Raw genomic sequence first — 26,000 nt, 5'->3', positions numbered from 1 at the left:
CTTTAAGGGTAATTACAGGAATGAAAAGTTATCTCCATGGTAACAGACTAAAGCTCCAGAAACAGAGGGGTGAGTCATCACTGACCTCACTGGGGGTAAGGGGTTGGCGGTGGGGGTGAAGTACAACACAGGTTTGCATGGACTAAACTGTGGACAGACTGTGGACAGTTCACATTCTGCTTCTTGTCATCCCAACCCGACCCCACCCCCCCATCATTCTTTTCCTGTGGCTCTCTGTATCTTTCAGCTGTACGGAGATGGGAATACATCTCCATCCTAATCTGATGCCAGCATGCTCTGCCCTTTTCTGCTGTAGTGAGGCTCCGCCTCTCATTAATGAGGCTCTGCCTCTTTTTGTAATGAACTCCACCTCTCGACACAGTAAAATGACCAGTGTTAATTCAATTCTAACAGAGTTCATACGAGTCCAATAGGGACCAAGAGATGGTTTGACACTGAACATTTTACTGTGTACTCTAATGAGGCTCTGCTTCTCTCAGTCCTTAGCACCAAAAACGGGAGTTAATGAGGATCTGATGATCTCCAATTACACACATTACATACTGCACTTTCATTCTCATTTTAATCACAAACCATGACCTTTAAAAATCATCCACAGGCAAACAGCCTTACTAATTAAACAGTAAAAGTGATATTCAACATGATTATATTTAGCATAATGAAATAGAAGGAAAAATGCAACACTGTAATGATGCAGCAATTTCCATTCCACCCACACACACACACACACACACACACAGTCCTTGAACATAACTCAAATGGCCATACTCACAAAGCCAGGGAAACCAAATGGCTTTGGTTGGTTGGTTGACAAAGAAATAAAAAATATTTTTCATTACTGCTTATCACTGATTAAAATATACTTGTGTATATTTTATTGTTCAGGCTTGTTTTTATTTATGTGAGATTATAACATGGGTATTTGCAATTAAATATGATTTAGTCACTTCCTGGCATAAGTGGTATGCCAACAACCAGTCTTTCTGCATTATTTAATAGCACTAGATTATCTGTTAAAATGCTTTCTAACCGTGCAACAAATTATTACACATAGGTAGATGACTCACAAGCAAAAAGGATGATGTCCAAGGAAAGAAGAAATATGGAATTTTTAAAAACTAATTAGCAGTGTCAGATTCCCCTGAAAACACTGAAGACAAACATTCATATTCAACATCCATACAGTCATTTTTATCAGGCAAAACAACCATTAAAATTCTCACACAGTATATGTGTCACAATAACACACTAACAATGTCAATTTGCAGTGGGTGCTTCTGAGCAGTTTTGATTTCCAAATTAAATAACATAAAATGTTTTCTCATGTAAGAGAAATATCAACACTTTTAAACAAACACTATATAAAGTAATTTTGTAAAACAATAATGTATCATAAACATGCAGTAAAGATTATACCAGCCACAGTGACCCAAATTATGTGCCCAAAACAGAGTAAAAACCTAAATTACAACTGAGTCTGGTGACGTTTTGTTTCTTAAATCTAAACCATGGTCTCTCAGACTTGGTCCTCTCCCCTTCTGTACACTGGGCTCTGTTCCAACCACAAAAGCAACCCCTGAATTTTAAAAAAGCTGCTAATTGTTCTCAACTGGACCTTTTTAAATGTCTGTTGAGGTATGAGTTACCCCATATATGAATGGTCCCATCTCCAGGACTTTAACAGTATGGTCAACTAATGTTCATTTCACACAATGTGCTATATGGCTAAGTATTACTTTAGAGGTTGCATTTTAAAATGCTGATTAAATGATAGACTAACTGGTGAGTTCAAAGAAAAACTAATGGTAACAAGCCAAACTGCATTGCATTAATAACTTGTGCAAGAGTTCAAAACACATTTTCAGCAACCTTCATTGATCAAGGGATTAGCTGTAACAACCCCTAATATTATAAGCTTCAAAGATTTGGTATGTAACATTTAGTATGATGTTCAAAACACAGGTAAAACTAAATTATTTAATAAATGTTTAAGCTGATAAACACAGCTCAGATTTATGGGATTCATCAGGCACAGGTATAATGGGCTTTTGCATGAAAGTAGTTTGCTGTGAATTCAGGAATTTGGCATAGAATGTAGTAGAAGGAAAGTACAGTAGATGAGGTGACTACAGAAGATAACCATAGTAACAGTGGCAGTAACACCTGAGTAATTACACAGAGTAGGAGTAACACCTGAGTAACTGTCTCTTACTGCGGCACTGCTGTGCTTCTATTGCTGATGGCTCAGAGCATTGCCAGGGGAAGCTGACATTTATAAACACTGACCCAGCATTAGGCCCAGTGCTGAAAAAAAACAAACCTAGACCAGGTGCCAAACTGAGCTGTCTCCTCTATGACCCAGTTCTGTCAGGTTGCATATAAGGAGCATGTGGACATTCACTCACACACATATACACACACACACGCGCTCACACACACGCACACACACTACAGGCTCATGCTCAGACGTTCTGTGAATTGAGAGAGCAGGCAGTATATTGATGAGAGCAGTACAGAATAGCATAACAGCAGTTTTCCTGAGAGACTTTAGATTCAGTCACCAGCTCAGAAGCAGGCAGGCTCCAGCTTTACTGTGAAAATGACAGAATAGAGCTTCAGCTACTCCACTGTTCAGGGAGTGACTCTCTATCTCCCTAGTTCTCATTCACAGTCCCACTGTGTTTTGTGAGGTCATGCGGACTTCTGGGTGTTGGAGCCTAAATCAAAGACCTTCTTTTTGATCTGAAGGGGCACGTCTTGGCCTGCAAAGGGGGTGGAGGGGTGTGGCTTAGCCTCATGGAGATCTAGAAAAGTGGTGTGGTACTTGCAGGCGGAAGGAGCTATTAGAAACTTCATTTGGCTGCCGTACTCGTACAGCTCATTGGCTAATCACATGGCTTTCGCAGGCTGTCGATTGGCTGAATGCTGGTCACGCTGGTGTGAAGGTCTCGTTGATGGACATGTAGGAGGAGCTGACAGTCTGGCCACTCCCCTAATGCCCTGACAGCATCTCCACGCTATGCTGGAGCAGCAGAATGGTGCGTCTGTGGTCATGGGGGAGGAGGAACTGCTGCTGTCTGCAGGCACAAATGCAGTAAGCAGCTGTGAGTGAAAGCTCAGACAGTTCTGAGCTTATTTGTGCAAAGCACTATGTTCACACACAACTGAACTTCCTTCCCCCCCCCTCTCTCTTTCTCTTTCTCTCTCTCTCTCTTCCTCTCACACACACATTAATGCAACTACATTCAGTACAATGAATGTGCAGCTGAACACAATGCAGTACAGAGGCAGCACTGTTCCTCAGGGAAGAGAAATGAGCTGCAGAACTGTGCGGTGCACCTGTCAGTCACACACAGGAAGCACAGCTGCCTGGGTGGGCGGGGCAAAGGTACTCACAGCTGCATGAGCCATCTGGGCGGGGATGTACAATGGAGGGCAGGACAGGACGCGCTGGGGGATATAGGCGTCCACAGGAGGCTGAGTCTGAGAGTCGAATATGGCAGAGAGAGCTACAAGGAGCACAGTTATTCAGCGTACAGCACCACACTATTACATCTCATTTCCATGAGCAAAAGATCCTGTCCTCAACTGGAAACAGTTTTAATTAGGTATGCATTTACTTTATACACAAACATTGCTGTAGCAGATTAGAGAAAGGACGCTATTTATGTCTTTATGTCTGTGTGTGTGTGTGTGTGTACACGTACCGATGTTAGCTCTGGAGTCTCCGTCATTTTCGCACACGGCGCTCAGGAACTCATCCACCTGCTTGAGAGAGAGCGAGTTGTGCAGAGTCTCCAGGGGGTAGATAGAGGGCACCAGAGAGCAGCCCTCAAACCCTGCAGCAGAGAAAGCAGCCCCCCCCCCTCCCCATCATCAGTCCATGACCCATGGTGAGCACATGCTAAACACAGTATGTGACATTTTATGTGCATGGGTTTAAAATGCAACCCTGTTCGCAGTCTGCACTGTAAGATTGACAGGAGTGGCTGTGATTCCACACAACCTGCTGAATCTCACTGGGAAATGAAGCGACAGGAATTCAGATTTAAAGTAAAATGCAATGACTCTGATTAAAATGGCATCAATTCAGCAGTGTGCTGCACACTGTTTAGGAAGGAGAAGTACAAACTACTTAAAGGAATCAACAGGCTAGGATAACTCCTTTTTTCATGGCATATCCAATCAGAAAAACCCAACTGGCTTTGTGCTGCCAACTGTCATTTAGAAACACCTTCAAGTGCCCAAGGAATATGTTATATTTAACTTACTTGTTTATTTTGCATCCATAAATAAACAAAAATATCCCTTTAACAAATGTCACAGTTCTGGCGCGGCCCCACCAGAGGGCGCCAGCTCCCCAGCCTTAGTTCATTCCCTGCGCTTGTTTCATGATCATAAATAGTTTGTGGGCTTGCTTCCGGCAAGCCCACTCTTGCTATCTTGCATATTTTTATTATTATTATTATTATCTGCACTTTCTGTCCGATTTTTCTAGTTATATAGTTAGCTAGCTATATAGTTAGCCACGTTTTACTCATGGCACTTTCAGGATATGACTAATCCCTGGAACACAATCGCTACTTGCTTATCCCCGGCTGTGCTACGGTGCGCCGTAGGTCTGGATGGTTTCGTGCTTCTTCTGAGCTATGCACCCTCATTGAAATGCATTGAGGCTTGAGGACAGTGCCAGTTGGAATTTGAAGCAAGCCCACACAATTCCTTAAGGAATTGTAACCTTTCTAGTTTCAATTATTGTATTAGTATTTTTTGGTTGCTGCACATTTGGTCTCGTTAGTATTGTTCACCTTACCTGTTACTTGTAGAATTTAAGGTCCTATTATTCTATATCTGGTCGCCTGGCCTATGTATGCAAAAATTGAACAGGAATGGTCCTGTCTAGCACAGTGTTCCTAGCCCTAGTTTTCCCGCACTTGTCTAGAATTTGAAAATGAGAAAACTGGGCATTTCGGTTGGAACTTGTCTGGCCACAGCAGGATAGTTTCCAACAGACGGAGTAAGTCTTCCACCTTGTCATTTAGTTTGTGAAGTCAGTCTGGCTCTTGTGTTGATTTACGTTTTAATAGGCTCTGCACCATAATCGTTCTTTGTTGTTTCATTGGTTTAACCTGAAACGGGCCTCGCAACTGAAAGGGACCTCGCCTCAATCATAAATAATAATTTAAAAATTCCCACAGTGACTGCAAGAACTGCCTACCCAGTAGTTTCCCAATTCAGCTATTGTTTGCGCAGTTCCATACGTCATTTATTTAAGTGATAACTATTTAACCACTCTTTGAAGGGCGAATTTTGAGGAAAGTCGGGGTATTGTTTGAATAATGGCCTCGTATTAAAGTGACTGGGCTAATTTCAGTTGCATGCAGTTTGTGTTATTTACGAGATGGTTCAGAGGGTGGTGTTGGTGGTGTGGAGGGGTGGGGTAATGAATTGGAATAGAGGGTAAGTGGGCCTCTAATTTGCTTTTGAAATGACCCCCAAAAGGCAAAGGCCGCCCATGTTCTGCACACACCTTTGCTATGTCTTAAACCTTTGGTAACTACTCTCATTCATACACACATTGGCGTCTAAGGGGATGGTCTTAACAACACACAGACAGACACACACACGTACTTGCACACATACACATACTTGAGACAGACTAGCACATTCACCACAAAAAAAGAGTGCCCCCTGGGTGTAGGAAGCCAAATGCAGATAAACACACGTAATATCTGGACTGGACAAGTCTATGAAGATTAATCACAAAGAGAAATCGCAAACACTTGTTAACCTCTCTCCTTCGACAATGGTCAGTGCTGCCCCAGTCCAGCCCACATGACCACAAAACCCAGACACACATGGATCACTCAGAAAAGATTCCCTCCAGGTGGATCCCCAAGATCTTTCATCAGAAATCTCTTCCAGGTGGATCACTACGATCAACTCAGCTCAGTTTTCTGCCAGGTCCAAAAGATTCAGTCATTCTGGAAGTAGTGTTGGCCATGTGATCAGTTTCACAGCAGAAGGTGTGATTGTCAACAAAGGTCAAACGGTTAATAATAAATTCAAGAAACAAACATAAATAATATGTGCATATTTTCATGTGGAAATGTAATATGCACATATCCATCCATTTGGAAACACTGGAATTGTAAGTTGAGAGGAGCAAACCTTTGCAGGAAGTTACAAATAGGAAGTGAAAGGACTGTTAAGGTGAGAGTCCAAGCCACTGGGTGAAGAATAAGACATGAGGAATCACTCCAGAAAGGCTGTTCCCGACCACAGAAGCACATTCGTGGACGTTGTTTGTTACCATTCGAACACATTAGGAGGGTTTTTCATTGCGATAAAGTTTTTAAAATGTCCTTCCAGAAGACATGCAGAACAGAGGAAAAGGATGGGGACCATGTACCAGAATGAAGTAGACGTACCATTAGTTGGATGATTTGCATATGACACAGAAAATCTCTTAACTGGCGGCATAGAGAACAACTCTGAGGAGATAAAAAAAAAGGTTTCTGGCATTACCGTCTCGAACGTTGAACACTAGAGGGTGCTGTGGACCTGTTGTTTGGGCTGAGACTTAGACTAAATAGCAGATGAATCAGATTATTGGTTTGTGGAGATGTTAACGTGATCTGAAAGGCTGTGAGTGTCAGTATTGTTATTGTAAAAAAATAAAACCACACATTAGAGAGCAGAAGCTCATAAGACTGAGAAGATGGGCGTCGGGGAGGATGGGGTGAGTGGGGGAGTGGAAGTGTTTAGAATAATGAAGAGAGTTCAAGGTTCCAGCATTTCCCATTGGTCAGTGAGGTTACCTGTCGTGGTTCATGAAACAGGGAGTGTTTTTGATGTGCTTGTCGTGCTAAATTGCAAATACACCTGAGCTGCATAGGTTCATAGTGGATGATGAAAGGTTCACCTTTAATGTAAGAAAGGAAGGCCAAAACAACGACTGTTCCCCTCAGAGTGCTTTCCGTGTGTGCTAGCCTAGGCTGCCTCACTGGTTAGACCGGTGAAGCAGTTTGCACTAAAGGCTGCAAAATTTCTGACCTGCAGTCCTCTGTTCTCTTGACTCTTCCTCGTGTGACTGAGAAGTCTCTGGATGGTGTCCTGGCCACCTGTACTGATCTACCAACCTCACTTCCTCCTGATGAGGGTTAGAGGAATTTTAGGACGTACCCTCTTTGTCGGGATTACTGCCTGCGTAATGTGGGGGGGCGACAGGTCCCCCCTAGGGTGCTGGCGTTGAAGAGTCCTGCCTGTGGGGGTAGTTAGTCTCCACAATGGAACATGCAAATATTTAAACAATGCAGCAGTCGCAGTCCCCATGATGTCAGCAGAGACCGTGATTCACACCAAGGTCACGCACGTGACTGCTGCCCCAGGCCTGAGCTGGCCTGACTGTGCAGGATTAATATGAGAGAGTTAAGCCAACGGCAATCATTAGACACAGACAATGGAGTGGCAGCAGACACATGTATGCACTCTTTGTGAAGAGGCCAGTTGGGAATATGGCTACAAGGGCAGGCCTGAATGTGGCCACAGGCGTGAGGCGTGAGACTTTAACAGTGTGCGTGCGCGTGTCAGGGGGCATTCCGAGTGGCTATTCTCACACTGCAGAGCTGCAGAAACATGATACCAACCTGCTGCGTTCTGCCGGGCCTCCGGAGACTGGCGCGAGCAGGAGGGGAACAGGCGGTGTCCGGCCCCGCGGGGCGTGTCACAGAGCGTCTGCCCAGACACCAACAAACAGACAAACGGGAAATGACCACAACCACATTTAGCCTGTGTGTCCAGATGACTGAGCATGCAGATATCTTCTGCAGAGATCTGCATGTTCAGTAGATCTGTGTGTTCACTAGGGCTCTGCTTTCAGTGGAGCCCTGAGTACAGTAGTTGTTTGTTCAGTTGAGCCATGCGTGTGTCTGGGTCATGCCGACCATGTACCTCCATGTCGCTGGCTTTCTGACTGCGAATGAGTGATCTCTGCTGAATGCTGATAGGCTCAGAGAAAGGCGAGGCCTGGTCAGGCTCTTCTGGCGATAGGTCCTCAAGGCTGCTCGCATTCTGCTTTCTCTGCTGACCCAAACAGAGATCACCCTGTACCCAGGTCAGGGCACCCCTTGAACCCCCATAGTACAACATTCACATAGCAGCCATTAAATATTCACAGAACACATGCATAGAAAACGTCGGAATGCTCCACTCCTTCATCCCACACAGGAGGGAAAACCTCACCCTCTCACCTCTGCGGAAGCTGGGCGGAACCCAAAACCCAGGGGGTGATTTTCCTGGTCCTCACACCCCCTCACTCCTGGACTGAAATGCAGCTCCACATGGAAGCGTTCCTCTGAAGAGGGGTCCTAAAGCAGCGCACACAGTATCTCAGCAGGGGGCAGTGTTGAGCGAGGGGGGAGTAAGACAGATGTGGAGGGAGCGGGGGTTTCAGCATACCTTCTTATTATCCTCGTACAGCATGATGACAATCTGGGTCATGTAGTTCAGCTCAGAAACGGCGTTCAGATAATCCATTGCACGCTTCCACTGCTCATCTTTCTCCTCCTAAAACACACATGCACATCCATATATAATACTGATATAGTCTCTTGCTCACTCTGTCACACTAACAACCTGATGTCATGCAGATATTGAGCTAATCTCACAGAGTCATGCAGATATTGAGTTAATCTCACAGAGTCATGTAGATATTGAGTTAATCTCACAGAGTCATGTAGATATTGAGTTAATCTCACAGAGTCATGCAGATATTGAGTTAATCTCACTGGGCCATACAGAAACAGAGTCTCACTGTGAGCCTCACATTGAGCAGACCCCCGTAGCGGAAGATGCTGAGCAGGGAGTGGACGTGACTCTCGCTGGTGAAGTACAGCCGCGTTCGTACGTGACGTCCGGGGGACATCACTCCACGGGAGTACCTAAGGGAGAAAGGTCACCCCAAAGCCCCTTTCAATGCAGTGGAAACAGCACATAATTGGGGCTCTTTCAAATTGCTAATTGGATAGGACGCAAGGACGGAGGAATTGAGCAAGTGTGTATTAGGCAAATGGAACGTCCTTGTTCAGTCAAGCGGCATTTTGAAGCCACGTCAATTAAAGACATGGCAGATGGGGAGAGGTGGATCCACAGGTTGATCGTTTATATGTCATATAAAAAAGTTCTGAAAAAAATACTTCTGCAAAAGACGCACTCGTGTTTCCTTGCTCAGGCATGCTATGGGAGCCTACTAGCTCCTAGCTCCTTCAGGGAGCATTTACCAGGTTGGAGTGCCCTTAAAGATGGTGTACTTCGTAAGTTGAGGACCAAGGAGACAAGGACAGATAAAAAGCGATTGGAGTGAACCCTTAGACTTATCGTTGGTGGAGACAGTGCTTTTGGGCAGAGACTCACACTGGGTGGAGCTTGTTGACAGACTCATCCTCGTGTGTCCTCTGAAGGTCCAGCTGTATCTTTTTCACCAGTGGGAGACAGTATGCGTAGGCGATCTCCAGCTTCTCCTCTTTGTTTATGCCGTACTCCTGCAGAGAAGGGGCGGGAGGCTCCATGAGCATGCGGGGTTGGGCTTTAGGTGTGGACAGCACACTCACTGCAAGCCTCTTGCCGCTAACCTGCGGGATGATGATGTCAGCCAGCGCACGGGACCGTCTGAAGAGCTCCAGCATGTGCTCAAGCCCCAGGGACCCGTTGTGCTGTACGTCATACTTGATGCAGTCGTAGATGTCGGGGATCTTGCTGATATCATAGCGACCATTCTTCGTGCGGAAATCCCGCTCCAGTTTGGACCAGCGCTGCAACATGAGCTCCAGGGTCTCACTATGGTACAGCTGCAGATCTGGGAGGAGTAGAGTAACTGTGACCACACCTCAAATCCATATTCCCACCTCACATCTCTGCTCCCTAAACTCTTCTAAACCCCTTTCCCTCTACTTCCCAGACTTCCAACAAGAAGCCTTGTCACACTGCCCTGTAGATCAACATAAACATCCCAGAAAGATTCCCAGGGAAAGAGGACAGACCAGTGGACTTGGGGTCCTCCAGCTTCCTGCGGATCTGGGAGGTGAGGCTCTGAATGAGGCTGTACACCTGGTCACATGTCCTTACAGGGTTCTCAATTGTCCTCATGGAATTCACCAGGGACAGACTGCCTGTGGGAGCAAGCTGCATACATACAAAGTCACAGCACACAATGAAAACACACACACACACACAGCCATATAGGCACATTAAAACTCACACATACAATAAAACTCATACAAATATGCAAACACACCTCGATCCACACATACATGATTTTATATATATATATATATATATATATATATATATATGTATACACACACAGTATATAGTTCTAGGAACAATATTTAACAAATTAGGAAAATGAGTCAGAGACAGCACATGCCTGACAGCACTGTTATCCAGAGCACTATTAAACAGAGGTCTCTAAACCTGTTAATGTTAGTTACTGGAAGAAACTGGAAGAGCTTTATAATAAATACGACCCTGTACTAAGGACAGAGGAGGAGCTTTAGGGTGACTGTTAGTTTTAGATGGATCGCGTGATTGGCCCAGCTGGGGTTACCTTGCTGTAGTCGTCCTCGGTGAAGTCCTGGTTCTTCTGCATGATGTCATGCAGCCGGGCTTTAACGCGCTGCTGGCAGCCAGTCAGAGAGTCGCTGTCGCTGTCCAACAGCCCATTCATGTTGGCACTCTTAACCATCTGAACCAGGATGGGAGTCAGCTCCCCCTCTAGAGCCAGCAGCCCCTGTGCATGCACACACACACAAAATGTGATAGGAAAATCAACTATTATACAGTGATGAGGCACACACTCAGAGAAATAAATGTCAATGGTGACCTGAAGCAGACTGAGAACATGTAAGGCAAAATACTAACTGCAGAAAATGGGTGCAGCAGGAGTGACAGGTCAGAGGCAGTGCACATGGGTGAAGCAGGAGTGGCAGGTCAGGGGCAGTGCACATGGGTGAAGCAGGAGTGACTGGTCAGAGGCAGTGCACATGGGTGAAGCAGGAGTGACTGGTCAGAGGCAGTGCAAACGGGTGAAGCAGGAGTGACAGGTCAGAGGCAGTGCACATGGGTGAAGCAGGAGTGACTGGTCAGAGGCAGTGCACATGGGTGAAGCAGGAGTGACTGGTCAGGGGCAGTGCACATGGGTGAAGCAGGAGTGACAGGTCAGAGGCAGTGCACATGGGTAAAGCAGGAGTGACAGGTCAGGGGTAGTGCACATGGGTGAAGCAGGAGTGACTGGTCAGGGGCAGTGCACATGGGTGAAGCAGGAGTGACTGGTCAGAGGCAGTGCACATGGGTGCAGCAGGAGTGACTGGTCAGAGGCAGTGCACATGGGTGAAGCAGGAGTGACTGGCCAGAGGCAGTGCACATGGGTGAAGCAGGAGTGACTGGTCAGCGGCAGTGCAAGCGGGTGCAGCAGGAGTGACTGGTCAGGGGCAGCGCCGGGTACCTTCGCGAAAGCAGCGGCGGTCATCTGCACACGGCCCTCGTCTGAGGCGTAGATCTTCAGGTCGTGGCGGTACGTGCTGTGAAGGCGGAGCAGACCGCAGCCCGGGAACCCAGCGTAGTCGCCTAGTAACAAGCAGAACAGATAATGGATCTCTGCTGCACACGCCCTGTTAACCAAATACATACACACACACAAACACACAACTACTACACACACACTGATATACACATCACTACACATACACACATGCTGGGAAACAGGACTGTAGAAGACTATTCAAGTGAAAATAACACCACTTTGACAATACACATTTTTTTTCAGCAAGTGTTTATGTGTGGTGATATGTGCATCGGTGTGTGTGTACGTGTGTGTGACACAGCACCTTATTATTGAGTTTAGGCTCTGATGATGTCAGAGAAGTCTGATAAATGGATTGCGTAAGGAGAATTACTCATTATTAATCAAGGATGTTCAACACAAGGCACACACACCATAAAATTATGTCAAAAGACGTGAACATGGATTTGGAGAAAAGAACATAAAAACACTAAGTCCTTGTTGGTTACTGAAGTTAATGCATTAATAAAACTGGTTAAGAATAAAAAATATCAATCCAAATGCAAGAGAACAATCAAGGTAAAAATCCACACACATTCCCCAAAATCCCACTGATAAAAGGGAAACCTTGTAAATCTTGTAGCAACGCACAAAAAAATCCCACTGTCTGTTCTTTAGGTATCTATTCTACGTACATAGAATTACATAAATGAAGGTGAAAATTTCTAATACAATTTGTGATAAATTCTTTAGTATATTAATATTAACAAAACTAAAGTCATAAATCTAAACATATAGTGACATAAAATCCTTTCTCATGAGGGATTTTATACAGAATGTAATACATGGGCTCTTCTGAGAACTCCTGTGCCCAAACAGGCAAGGATCACATCTGCGACACACACATCACAGGGCTCACTCCAGTTCTGCAGCATTTGCCAGATTGCCCAGGGGTCAGTGTGGTTTATTGGGGTACAGAGGGCAAGTTTGTGAACTGGAGACTCTAAATTGCTAAGGTATGCGTGTGTGAGTGAATAGTGTGTGTGCCCTGTGATAGATTGGCGAACTGTCCAGGGTGTATTCCTGCCTCTCACCCAAAATGGGAGAGGTTCCAGCACCCTCTGCGAACCCTGCCCAGGATAAGCGGGTATAGATAATGGATGGACAGAGTTGGTTAAGTTATAGTCGGTTTAGTGTGGTAGAGAATGGGGTAAGATACAGTCAGTTTAGTGGGCTAGAGAGAGTGGGCCAGGGTACAGTCAGTTTAGTGGGGTAGAGAGAGTGGAGTAAGGTAGAGTCGGATTAGTGGGGAAGAGAGAGTGGGGTAAGGTATAGTCGGATTAGTGGTGTAAAGAGAGTGGGGTAAGGTACAGTCAGATTAGTTGGGTAAAGGGAGTGGGGTAAGATGCAGTTGGTTTAGTGGGGTATGGTACAGTCAGTTTAGTTGGGTGCAGACAGAGCACATCCCTTACCACAGTCTACGGGGGACTCACAGCCCAGGGACCTGTGACTACCAGCTACTTCCCCAACAGAACAGGCAGGGAGAGAAGAGGAGAGATGCTGTAACAGAGGGATCAAACACACATCTTCTCCCTAAAACGTTTCCATCCTGATAGTGTGCATACAGTGTCAGTAGGGACAGGTTAATGTTGTCATCTTCATCGAACAGGCAAACTCTCATGCATCTATAACGCTCTCGATTGCTGCCATATCGATCAATAGCATGTCCCAGATGTGATTTTCCGACTGGAAATAGTTATGGCCTAGCTTGTTAGCTAAGTGGCTAGCTATCAACGTTATCTCTGAAGCTGGATAATGTATATAGCCATGTATGTAGCTATAACCCCCATCCCATCTAGTCTTATGATCATACTGTAACTCATGTGCCAGCTATCCCGTATTGCCCGGCTCCTCTGCTCAATCAGATACCTGCAGTCTGCTTGTGCTCTCCTCTGAAGTGCATGCTGCCAGCTTCACCTGGAGTGTAGTGCTGTGTGTGAAGCAGTGACTGCAGCTCTGCAGCTGCACTGCAGAGTAGAAAACAGCTGCACCGCACAGCATGTGCTCCAGAGGAGAGCCTGTGCTCGCCTCTGCTCCCTAGAACTAGATAAGAACATTCCACTGAATAAAATAAATGCAAAAATGAATAACAACAATTATATTTCCTAATATTACTGTTCATGCAAATTAGGCAGCATTCACCAAAACAGAGAACTGATTTTCAATCATGTTTAGAAATTTAATCATTAATACCGGAGCTGCAGGTAGAGTCTGTACATTCAAGAAACAAACAAAATATGAACCACATTAGATTCCATCCCTTCTTTTAGTAGTTTCTGTATATGGAACCTGTAATTAGCCTATATTAAAATGTATAGTATAACTACAGTTATTTATTAATTAACATTATTGTTATATAGTCACATAGAGAGAGGAATACAGCTAAATAACACCAGCACATTCTGTGATGAAGGCAGTACAGCACACAAATACTTGAATCCTTCAGCATTGTATTAACAGTTAACAGTGAGCATTTAACTGTATTATAAATTATCTTACAGCCTTGAAACTATAAGGTAGTTCATCATGAAAAAATTCTTGCATATTTGTCTTATTTGTAAATCATTTTGAACTGAGAAATGTAGTTTTTTAAATGTACACCGAATGAATACATCACTACAACGTGTCTTCTGGGACTGAGAGACATGCATTAGGGATTGTGTGTAACTACAGAGACTCTATAGAATAATTCAATAAACTGACTAAATGGTCAGCTCCATCCGTCTTTGCATCATCTCTACTTCCTATATACAGGGGTTTCTGCTGCAGTGTTACAATATCGAACATTCACTGGTGCAGTATTATCCTTGGTAATGCCTCTTAATGAATATTGGAATATTTCAGCGTCAGTGATAGAGGATAGAACTTTATGAATAAAGAATAGAGTACATGATGAGTCTGGATTCACAGGAATATGGAATCTGCACCTGCTGCAACAAGAGTTACCTACTGGATCAGGGTGACAGGGTCACAGGGTGAGAGGTCACAGGTCAGAGGTAAGTGCTTTACCTTGTCCTCCAGGGTACATACAGCGGAAGGCCCTGCCCAACTCCTCGGCTTGGACTCTGCCTGTGGGGGTCAGTTCCCCTCCCCATTTCAGCACCAGCAGCAGCGATGGGCCCTCTTTCTGTGAGTCTGAGAGAGAGAACTGGTTGAGTCAACACGCACACACGCATGCACTCATGTGCATGCACATACACACACACGTACGCATGCATACACGTTTATCACATAAACACAAGCAGACACAATTGCACACGTACCCCCACAAATTTAGTATGCACAACATTGCACGCATTCTTAATAAACACACATAACCATACATATACGTACATACATTTACATTCACACACTTGGAGTCACTTGGTGCCCTCAGAGCATACCTTCTTCCTCGCTAGAAGTTTTTGGCCGTCCATGTGGCAGGTAGGTGAGCTGAACCTTCCTGTTTATTCCAGAGAAATGGCCATACCTGCAAAAAAGGAGTGGGGGGCAGCAGCCCTTAATCTAAATCCAACCAATGAGAAGTCCTTAATCTAAACCCAGCCAATGGGAAGGCCCTTAATCTAAACCCAGCCAATGGGAAACTAACCTGTGTTCAGAACTATACTGTGCTAGCCTTCAGGCTCTGGCACCACCCAGAAAACATCCCTCAGTGCGCTCTTTCAGTTTCTGCCTGTCCTGCTCTTTTAAATGCCAATGTGCCATTTCTGGTTAAAACCAATGTACAGTGTCTGTTATTATTTAACACTGACAGAAGCACCAGTGTGGCCTGTTGTGTATTAATCTCTTCTGAACAGTGTGTGGATGACTGATGGTCTCTGAAGTATGTTCTAACAGATTAAATGTTGATAATCCACACCAAGAACACAACCAATGGGTTCTTGGTGTGGATTATTGACATTTATCCTTTAGGAAGTATGCATTTACTTGGGTAGTGGAATTTTAGCCACTCTAAGAGACAACTTGAATTTTAAAAATGTCTTTATTTAAAAAGCCTTTTCCATGCACCTTGGTGAGCTGTGAACTAGCAGCAGAATATTATTTGTTCCTCTGGATGTTAGAGTGAACCCTGAGGGTACTGTTTGAGATTGTGGTGGGCAAGTTTAGGGCCAGAAGGGGAAGGGAATAGGAGGTATTGCTCAGAACACAGGACAGACATTCTATACCACAGCACACACAAATGACACCTCATCTCTATCCCGCATGGATCCAAAAACCATGGCGAGAGTGTTCCTACCTCCACTGGCTTATTGGCTTCATTAGAGGATATGGTTAGAGTAGGGATGACCAATCCAACTGTGTCCAAAAACAGCCGGTGTGCATGTAGGTTTCTTTGCTTTAGCCCAGCACTGAAACCCCTGATTCCACCTATTAATGTCTTGATTGAAGACCACAATTTTAGTTAATCCGTTGAATCAGGTGTCATAGTGCTGGGTTGAAGTAAAAAACCTGCACCCACACTGGCCCTTTTTGGATAAGATAGTTGGCACCCCTGGGTTAGACTGTCAGTAAAAGCATGAACATGTCACTGGGAACATTAATGGTTGTTACAGTGCTAATAACAATGAAGAATAAACATTTTAGTCTTGTCAAAAACAACAGGACATATAGAAGTGCGTACTGATAGTCATTCATGCTTGACTCCCTTCAGACAGAGGGGGATGGGGGAGAGAGGGAGAAGGAAAGAAGAAAGAGAGGAACAGCAGTTAGAGCCAGTCCTATGTGGGAAAACAAGAGAGACCATTTCTGCCCATTTCAGGGTAACAAGAGTTTGTACATACACTTCTAACACACAGCAAATATATTGAAACATAGGCTTACAAATAAATGGTGAGAGGGGTTGGCAAATGACTAAATAAACATGCTGAAGGTAAAGGCTACATAAAGTGTTTGTTGTGACGCAAAAGTGGAACACTTTTTATGCAAATAAGCTGTTCAATGACAACACTGTTCGTGCCTGTGCTTTAGCTAGATGGCTGTCTACTTAACCACTACACTGCTGTCTAATATACACTGTATTATTGTCTTCCCATAAAACTGAATACACGTCAGTTTCAAACATGCCTTTCTATTTTGATTGCGTGAGCAATAACTGTCTTTTGCTGCTATCTATGGCAGAAGTCAAGTGTCCTGAATAACAGAAAACCTTTCATTTTAGGCAGAGCTGGTTCTTTGACAGTGTTAACGGTTTTAGTGCTTTTGAGTTGCTGTTCAGAAATTCATGTTTACGTTTTAGGTTTTTGACAGAGCGACTTTTCGGATTCTTTGACAATGTTGATGGCTGTGTCATCTATATATGTGCTGTCACTTCAGTAAAAAATAACAAATGGCACGGTGATACAGGATGTTGTGTGTTGAGACTGAAGCGTCTGTGCGCTGATGGTGCAGTCAGTGCTTCACACAGCACAGGCATGTTCTTGCAGTTGTATCTTTCAGCAGAATGGCTGTGGCAGTAGCCCGTTTATCAGCTAGCGACTCACATCTCCAGAACGGTCTTCAATTGTCCCAGTTTGGACTTCTTCTCTTCGATCTCGCAGTCGCTATGCTGCCCTACGTCTGCCAGCAGCCGCCGAGCAATGTCCAAAACCTCCTGAAAGCACCACAGATAACACATTTCTCACATTACTGGCCCTGACTCATTTTACTGACACCCATGACTCACATTACTCGTGTGTGACTCGTATCAATGACACGTAGGGTCATTAGAGGCATTCACTTGTATTACTGACACACATGACTCTGACACACGACTCATTTTATTTACACTGTTACTGACATGTGCCTTAATTTACCGATAAACGGCTTCTATTTGTGACTGATGTTTCAAAATTTTTGATTCATTCACAGTCAGTTGTGAGAACAGTGATGAGCAGCTGGACCCAGAGGTTATTCATTCACCTGTAACTGCTTTGGTTTTTTCAGCTTGAGTTTCCCAGTCTTGTAGCCTCCGTATTTCCCAAACAGATCAAAGAACCTGTAGAGTAAACACACTTATTGGAGTAAATCTGCACAGAGGAGCTAGATAGTAATGAGAAGGTTGCAATGGGGTTAGGAGAGGGTTATGAGAAGGTCATGTGGGTGGGGGGTTATGATAAGGTTTTGTGAAGGTTAAAAGAAGCTTGTGGGAAACTCACATTGAGTTCCTGACCTCCATCTTCATCTTCTGCTTGGGGGTACGGTCTCCATGTCGGATTATTGCAATGACACAGCGCAGCTCCATCCTACCAAGAACATGGAACAGGCTTACACCCTGAGAAAAGCAGACTCTCCCCCCAGAACAAACAGCATTTCATTACTCTTGGACTGAAACTATAGCCTCCGTGTCTCTGGGGCAACACAAACACATTAAGAACCAGAAAAACAGCACTTCAGCAGACAGGTAATTATGTTTCTCCAGGATCTTGAAGTGCAAACACAGTTAAATGCCATGTAAATGCATGTTACATACTCTCTGGGTACAGGACTTCTTCTCCTTGTCAGTGCTATTCACTGAACTGTTGGGCATCAGGCCGATCACCAGTTCCAGCCCAAGTACCAGTCCCAGTTACAGAGGCAGGTGTGAGGGAGTGGCGGAACACTCACATGGTCCCAGAGGTGGTGGGGACAATGGGGATGTCCTCTGCCTCTATGGGGATGGACCAGGGGATCTGGAACTGAGGGGCCAGCTCCCGCATCACCATGTTTCTATGCGACAGACAATCAGAAGCCAGAAAAAGTATCAACATATTCCTAAGCAACAACCATCCATGCTCCTGTATCACCATGTACATAAGTGACACCCATCCAATCACAAACAGGCTCCTGCATCATCATCTTTCAGAGCAACAAGTCAAACAGAAACCATTCCCTGCCTCATCTTTTTCTATTGGAACAATCAACCAATCAGAAGCCAGCAGCTGTATCACATTTCCTTAAGCAACATCCAGCCAATGTTCTACGTTCCTCTCCGCTGTAAAATGCCTTGATCGAATCACACAGTTCTGCTCTCACCCCAGGATTTTGGCACAATCGTCGTAGTACTTCATGGAGTTCTTCACAAAGCTAAATCCATTCACATCACAGACAAAGGAGTGGCCATTTGCTCGAAGAAGGTCAAAGCCGCACACTGTTTGCTATAATGAAAGTATGGGTCAGGAACACTCCACCAAATAAAACCTCCACCAAACCCCATCAGTTTAATTGCAATGCCAGTGTCTGCGTGTCTGATACCCCAGAGCTGCGCAGAGCAGGGGAGGCAGGGCCTCACCTTGAAGGCCAGGCACACTTTGCGAGCCACCAGTTTCTCCATGGCCGAGAGCATCACAGGGTAGCGGATCTCTTTCCCCTCGCTGTCCCGCTCCACCTTCCCATCCAGCGCTGGAGACTTACGAGCCTCTGCATGGGCATAGTCTGGTCCTACAGTGTATACCTGCATGAGCATGGACATACACACACAAGCACACGCACACACAAACACTCACATGCACACACAGATTCACATGCACACATACGTGTGCACGCACACACACGCACGCACACACATACACGCACGCACACACAGAGCACACACATGCAGGACACACACACACACACACACTTTGGGCTTCATATTTCACAATGTATTTGTGCATATCGATGGTGTTGAAGTGTTAATCTGGGGAGTGACTGAGGTGCTCTACCTTCACATCTGTGCCATCTGTAGGCATGAACTCCTCATAGATGTAGGAGCCTGTCTTTCTCACTCTGCTTTCAGAGGAATATACACTGCTCCTACTGCCAATCTGTAACAGAAAGCGAGAGAGCGGGGAGGGAGGGGGGAGTGGGGACGGGGGGAAAGAGGGGTGTTAGATTTACCCAGCTGTCGGCAAAGCATTAATCAGTATTATTTAAAGTGTGGTGTGTTTACATTATCCTAGCCCATGTGAATGTTCCAGCTTGTGGCAGTACTAACTCAGCACTTCTCATAGCTTTTATTCTGCTTACACGCAGATTGCTGAGTAAGGACAGAAAAGTTGTATATTTGCATTAGAGAAACGGTGCACTTGGTGCTGCTGTAGTAAGCATGATTTCACCCTCCGGGCCATACAGATCCCCACAGGCCTACCGCAACGCAGCGGCACGATCTCTCTCTGAGTGAACCAAGACAGACAGACGGACAGGTACGGATGTCTCAGCTCACAGTGAAATCTAACACCACAGTGCTGGGATTCCTGCACTCAAAGCGCTCTGACACTCTATTTCTGACCCATCATATGGGCCGTCACGTGTCTCCCTGACCAAAAGTCAGAAGATCACAGCTGGTCTCTCTCCCACCCACACTTTAGGACCAGCAGGCAGCAATGCTGTATGTTCTATGCTCTGAAGAGAAGCTTGCACATGCAGGGTTCATAATCACTATATGGATTTTTTTTTTTAAGCTGCACCACCTGAAGTGTAACACTGCCGTGGGACGTCTGGAAGTACAGACCTTTCGGAAGAGACGCTGGCTGCCCCCTCCTGCTGAAGAGGGGTAATAGATGTACACATTGTGGTCCTCTGCACAGACTGGCTTCTCCACAAACGGCTTCTGGAAAATGTCACCGTTCACCTCCACATGGTCCTCCCCTTCAACCAGGTTACCCGCTGATTGGCAGACAGACAGACTCCAGTTACACTCTAAGGTTCCGAGTCCCAGGCTTTAAAGTGACCCACCACTGGAGAAAAACTATGACGTCACAATATGCAGAATGAAAACTTAATATCTCAAAATTAAAAAATAAACTCAAAATAAACAATATTCAAACAGGAATTTAAATGAAAGAAATTCTAAATATAGTATCCTGTGCATTCACAAAAACTTCTTGAGTGTGTTGATATTTCCAGGGGTCAGAGGGTAAGAGGTTTGCAACACTCATGGGGGGTACAGAGAGGAGTGGATTTTGACCTGCTCACCTTCGGGGGTGTCTGGGTCCCGGTTTAAAACAGCATAGCGAGGCAGATCAATCCCCTCCTCCTGTAGGATGCGATACACCTCCCTCCTGGAACAGGGGCAATCGGGCAGTCAGAACACAAACCGCACGCACTGAGAGTTACTCCAAACGCCCATCAGACCTTCATACAGACAGACTATGATGAACACATGTGGCCAGGACAAACTTAACTTAAGCCGTCCTACACACCACCATTTCTTTTTCTTTCATTTACCTATCCCCATTCACACCCAGTAACCCCTCCCACATGCAAAGGAAATTTAAAATACTTTTTCATAGTCACATCACTGGCATGGCCTACCTGTCCTGTATGAAGTACTGCATGTTCAGATCATTGAGGAGTAAGGGGTTTCTGAGTTTTGCGTAACTCACTGCCTTGTCTAGCGGGAATCCTGAAACCATACGCACAGCTGTTAAATTCCTGCTTTCCTTTAACAAGAAAAGCTTTATAAAATAATACGGGGATGGATTTTAAATATTTAACTTAATATTTTACTAAAATATTAGTTGTTTGTGTGGGTGTATTTGGGCTTATTAGTATGGGGTGTACAAGATGTGATTTGGGGTCTGGGTTGTATTTGGTGTGGTGCCTGTTAGGTGTTACTGGTGTCAAGTGTGTAAAGTCTATTTTGGGTGTTAATAGGGTGTAGACGGGGTGTATTGGGGGGTCATCGGTGGGGGACCTTTGGAGTGGAAGCATATGAGACAGTCGCAGAGTGGCCATTTTTCCACGGCATCATTGAGAATGACGTCCTCGGGGAAGATGGAGACAGTGATGTACTCAAACCTGCACAGCCTCTCCAGGATCTGCGTCATGGGCTTGGAGTTGGACTTCTTCATCATGCAGCAGATTCCCACTACGATCTGCCGCTCCGGGGGCTGCACACAGAGCAGGGAGAACTGCTCTTTAATAGCCCTGTCCACATTAGACCCTGATACTGTCCTCCCATATTAGCAACTGCCATAGGCCTTTCCATACATGCCCTTCCTGTGACCCCTCCTACATTTGTGTCTCCCATGCTACCCCACCACATCAGCCCCTCCCATATTCATGCGTCTTTTATATCTCTGATCATGACAATCTGGGCCAATCATCTCTGAAATGTACGTAGTGTAGCACACTGGCAAGAATAAAAGAAACTACATTGCTTGAGCACTCTTCACTGGTTTTACAGAGATGCAGCAATGGTCTCCCTCACCAAATCAGGGTCCATCTGCATGTCTGTCCTCAAGCTGCCCCCTTCTTCATCCTCTTCATCATCCTCACCACCAAAAAAGAACACAGGAGCATTGTTCTGGTTGGGGCCGCTGGGGTTTGACATTATTTCCCAGCACGGCAACCTTCAGTGAGCCACCATGCCATCACAAGGAAACCAGGCCCAGACACAGTGGGGACAGACACAATGGGGGGCTCTTCCCTCTGGATGAAAGTCCTGCTCGTTTTCTGGCCCAACAGTCATACCCTGTAGATAACAGAAACCATTATTATTATTATTATTATTATTATTATAGATATTTTCATATAATTTTTCACTTTTTATTTATATGTGTCACATTCGTTTCACATAAATATTCTTCCTAGATTAATAAATATAACAATATAAAAAGTGTTTTAAAGTAAAAAGTGTGTAAATGTCTGTTAATGTGTTAAATGACAAAACTACTGTATCCTGCTAACACTTCCCAGGCAGAAACTAAAATGGAATCATTACTGAGTCCTCTGTGAAACACCTTCCAACCATATCGACCAACCTCATGATAGACAACATCCCACAATAAAGAACAAATAACAACAGTCCGCATCAACAGACAACCTCACTCCAGTCTCAGGAAATTGAGTCAAACTGACAGTATTAAAGTCAGGCCTTTTTTGAACAGCTTTGTGATTAGCATTGTAGATACCACTGATACCTTCATACCCCACAGACAGCAAACGTCAGGACCAGATTGCCAGCAGGAGCACCCTGCCATGTGCTCTCTCAGAGATAGGCATCACCATCACGGTGCCCCCACACCCCCACAGTGGCAGACCAGAGGGTCACATTTCCCCCATAACTTATGTCACAAGGGTGATGACATTGAGACACTACTGCCCTAAAGACCCCTGAAGAGGGAGCACTAATATTTACAGAGAAGGCCACATAAACAAACAGATTGCTGACAGAATCTATAAATTCATGCAGTCAAGCACCTGAAGGAGAGGCTGACATAAAGACAGAGTTGCAAATAGCTAGCAGGTCTCTCCACACACACCTCTCCACTTAAAGCACCTGCTAGGAAAACACAGTTATTACATATTGACCTGGGACTGCCTGAATCTTATTGCTCGGCTGTTGTGTTGAATACAACCTGAACACTGCAAAGGGACTTTCTGAAACCTCCAGGTAGGCTCTGTTGCATGGTAAATGCAGAAGGAATTGTGTGAATCCACCATTTTAGCTCTGTTTCTAAGTGCTAACTGAAAGTGCCAAGAGGATTGGCTCTGATGTGTTTCCTCACAGAAAGTCAGATTTGACCAATACTGCAGAACCTGTTGACCTTGGCACTGCATTTCCCAATGCAGACTGGGGGTTCTGCAATGCTTTGGAGGTGACCAGCTGGCAAGGTCCTAGCCAACTAATGTCCAGGTGAACATGTAAATGCTATCCGCTAAAGAATTAACTCTATTAGTGTGTTGATTTGTAACATTCAGTGCACATTTTAATCATTTTTGTATTATTTATAATGATACTGATTGGGTTTTTAAAAAATTATTATTATTTTTAAAGAAATACCATTGCCAAGTAAAAGTTGGCCAAGCAACATAACATGATAATCTTTGCAAGAATGCACTATTAGTGCTCAACAGGTGCAGGCCTATCTCAAGGTTAAAGGGTCCCTCCCGCCCCCCCATGTTCTGCCATTTAATCCCCATCAGTGTGAATGCAGGAGGGCGGATGGTCGTCATCAAAGCTATGTTCCGTCTACTGCAGCTGTTCTCTCAGCCAGACTGGATTCTAGCACTGCCTTACATGCAAGAGCAGTTTGTGTGGTCACAGGGCACATAGAGACACTGGAGCTAACAAATAGGACAAGGAATGTTCATACAAGTGCAAATCCCCTAAAAAGCAACTCTCCATGGCCATAATATGGCACGTGTTAAAAAGAGAATGTCCCGCTTTCTTGAATGGGTGCAACGTTGAACCTAAAACCAAGGAATAGGGCACTACCATTCTTACGCCCCGTCCGGCTGGACACACCCCCAAGCCACACCCTGTGACGGTTATGTTCGCTCACAACTCTTCTTCTGCAACTGTCCTGACACTGTTACCCTCTGCGTAGATTTGGCAGTTATGTCCTCTGTCTTTCTTACTTCCCAGATTCCAGTTAACGAGACAGTTTCTTTTAAATTACATGACATCAACTAGACGATGATCAGAACGTAACTATATATCAGACTAATTTTCGACAAATAAGCTGATATATGAATTCACTCTAGAGAAGAGGTCAAATGCGTTCGGGTGCACATGGTTGTCGTTCCGGCCAGCATACGTAAATAACGTTAAATTCGCTGGCAGCCTAGCTAAATCCAGTCACTATTCGGCTGATCAGACTCATTCGTTGCTAAAGAGAAATAGCGTTGAGGTTTTACACCTGTGGTGATAAGCCCAAAAGATGACATACGCCGTCTTTTACCAAGGCTGTTTGTTTAGCTCGAAAATAAGCGATCTAAAAATATAAAACAACAAATAACTAGAAACCGATAGTTTTCCACTCTCTGACTCATCAATAACTTATCGATACTTTGTTTTGCTGGCTAGTTATTTGGGCAGACAACACGATTTCATTAACATGTCAAGACTGTTTTAGCTATCTAGCTGGTTATTGTTTTTCAGTGAGTCATAAAGCCTGAAACTAGCCAGCTGCCCCATATTAGCAGCATACCTAAGTAATAGTTGCGATCGTATTACTTACATCAAAACTGACTGTTTATTGATGCATGATCATGCCCTCCTCTCTGACAGCTCGAGCTCCAAATACAGCCAACCCCTTTGCAGGACGATTTACTGTCAAAATAATGTCCATTTGATCGACGTGGATCTTAGCCATTAGAAGCCTCAAACTTCCTACCTGGGTACCACCCATTTGCTACAAGAACGACGAATCACAACGCCGCGGAGGGAAATTCTGTATCAGACTGAATACATATTCCCAAAACAAGCTACGGACAGGGAGACACCTAGCCGTCAGCCGCCGTAGCACAGTTCGTCGGTCTATATGGTGGTACCAAGTCCCAAAGTCGTAGTAACCGGCAGGGCCCCAATGGCTGGACTCACCATGCTTTTGCACATTACCCTTCATTGGGATTACACCATAACTTTTATGCTTTTGCAAATATTAATTGACAGCAATCAAGCTTTAACATTTTCAGAAAGACATTAAACTTTGAATCATGTCGAGATGAAGTCAGCCTCTGCTCATTTAGAACAGTGAAAGCTCTATCATGCTGGTCTGTGTTTGGGGTGCATATAGCGTCTTTTCTATATTGATGGACTCATTGCTGAGACAGAATAAGGTATCACAAATGTAGGCATACAAGGCCATTATTTATATTGATTTATGTTATACTAACCATGCAGTAGATCACAAAAACAAGTGTGTGTGTCTACATACTCACACACAGAGATAGACATGCACACAAACACCACACATGCACACTGCATATGCACATACCCACACATATGTACTTTACACATACAAACACACTCACAATATTGTCTGGCAAAGATCATTCTCCTTAAAAAAACAATAACCCAGTCACAGTATAAAACGCATGTTTTAACTTATGAGGGTCACTTCACAGTTTCAAATTAACATATATCTAAAAATAGCTCAAAACTTTTAAGGCCTCCTCTATGAAAAGAAGTAAAGTGTCCTTGAAATGCACAATCAGGTATGCATGTTGTGTTTAAAGGGAGTAGAGCAGGACTAAGTCTGGGGTCTTAGTCTGGATTGGTTTAATATAGGGGCTTTTTCTTCCCTTGTCCCAGCCCAGCACAGGGAGAAAGAAAGCCTCCTCTGTGCTCAGACATAAGCAAACAGTGTTCTCTGAAAAACACACTGTCCCACCCATGTCACACACACACCCCCTCCTCACACACTTGCGTGCAGGGACTCACACGCCCACCTCACACACCCTCCCACAGCTGGATCCAGTGCAGGGTTATGTAATGTTACCAGATGAGCCCAAAATCAAAATAATCTTTCCATAAACTTTTCTAATCCTCATGGATGTGTGTCATACAATCAGAGGCAGCCTTACAAATCTCAGACAGGACAATATATGAGTCTTCTGAGGGAATTCATACTTTTTAAACTGTACATGCACCAGAGCTGGAATTATGATTTTAGACACACTCTATGGAATGTAA

At 44.7% G+C, this 26,000-nt stretch overlaps 1 protein-coding gene across 3 annotated transcripts; it reads right to left on the bottom strand.

Annotated features, from left to right (window-relative positions):
• Window positions 1-1,184: 1,184 nt before the first annotated feature.
• On the bottom strand, window positions 1,185-24,666 carry LOC118215748 (inositol hexakisphosphate and diphosphoinositol-pentakisphosphate kinase 2-like). Of its 3 annotated transcripts, XM_035396719.1 has the most exons (32): window positions 24,544-24,666; window positions 21,789-22,052; window positions 21,273-21,468; window positions 20,891-20,981; window positions 20,552-20,637; window positions 20,088-20,242; window positions 19,300-19,401; window positions 18,888-19,049; window positions 18,632-18,753; window positions 18,224-18,325; window positions 17,776-17,862; window positions 17,540-17,615; window positions 17,122-17,231; window positions 16,263-16,286; window positions 15,025-15,110; window positions 14,651-14,776; window positions 13,511-13,684; window positions 13,054-13,098; window positions 11,525-11,646; window positions 10,628-10,810; window positions 10,062-10,203; window positions 9,654-9,877; window positions 9,436-9,563; window positions 8,849-8,963; window positions 8,482-8,589; window positions 8,274-8,390; window positions 7,975-8,106; window positions 7,671-7,758; window positions 6,453-6,515; window positions 3,729-3,860; window positions 3,418-3,530; window positions 1,185-3,098 (listed from the first exon to the last, which is right to left on the bottom strand). In XM_035396719.1, the coding sequence occupies exons 2-32, from the start codon at window positions 21,909-21,911 to the stop codon at window positions 3,072-3,074; spliced, it is 3,561 nt and encodes a 1,186-aa protein (XP_035252610.1). In that variant the 5' UTR covers window positions 21,912-22,052; window positions 24,544-24,666; the 3' UTR covers window positions 1,185-3,071. The 3 variants fall into 3 exon arrangements, with proteins under 3 accessions (XP_035252610.1, XP_035252611.1, XP_035252612.1); XM_035396720.1 differs by lacking the exon at window positions 6,453-6,515 and having other exon boundaries at window positions 7,975-8,127; XM_035396721.1 differs by lacking the exon at window positions 13,511-13,684 and having other exon boundaries at window positions 7,975-8,127.
• Window positions 24,667-26,000: the final 1,334 nt, after the last annotated feature.

Source organism: Anguilla anguilla, chromosome 16 (assembly GCF_013347855.1).
Source record: "Anguilla anguilla isolate fAngAng1 chromosome 16, fAngAng1.pri, whole genome shotgun sequence".
In the NCBI taxonomy this organism is placed as follows: domain Eukaryota; kingdom Metazoa; phylum Chordata; class Actinopteri; order Anguilliformes; family Anguillidae; genus Anguilla; species Anguilla anguilla.
The sequence above is the reverse complement of the archived record's forward strand: the minus strand, read 5'-3'. Positions and strand labels throughout refer to the sequence as shown.

What these genes read in the sequence shown, in the direction of transcription:
- LOC118215748 (XM_035396719.1), bottom strand. Translation starts at nt 21,911, where the DNA reads ATGTCAAACCCCAGCGGCCCCAACCAGAACAATGCTCCTGTGTTCTTT. An exon ending in CAGTACTTCATACAGGACAG is followed by an intron (nt 20,638 to 20,890) that starts GTAGGCCATGCC and finishes CCCCTGTTCCAG; the next exon opens with GAGGGAGGTGTATCGCATCC. An exon ending in CCCAGATGGCTCATGCAGCT is followed by an intron (nt 3,099 to 3,417) that starts GTGAGTACCTTT and finishes TTGTGCCTGCAG; the next exon opens with ACAGCAGCAGTTCCTCCTCC.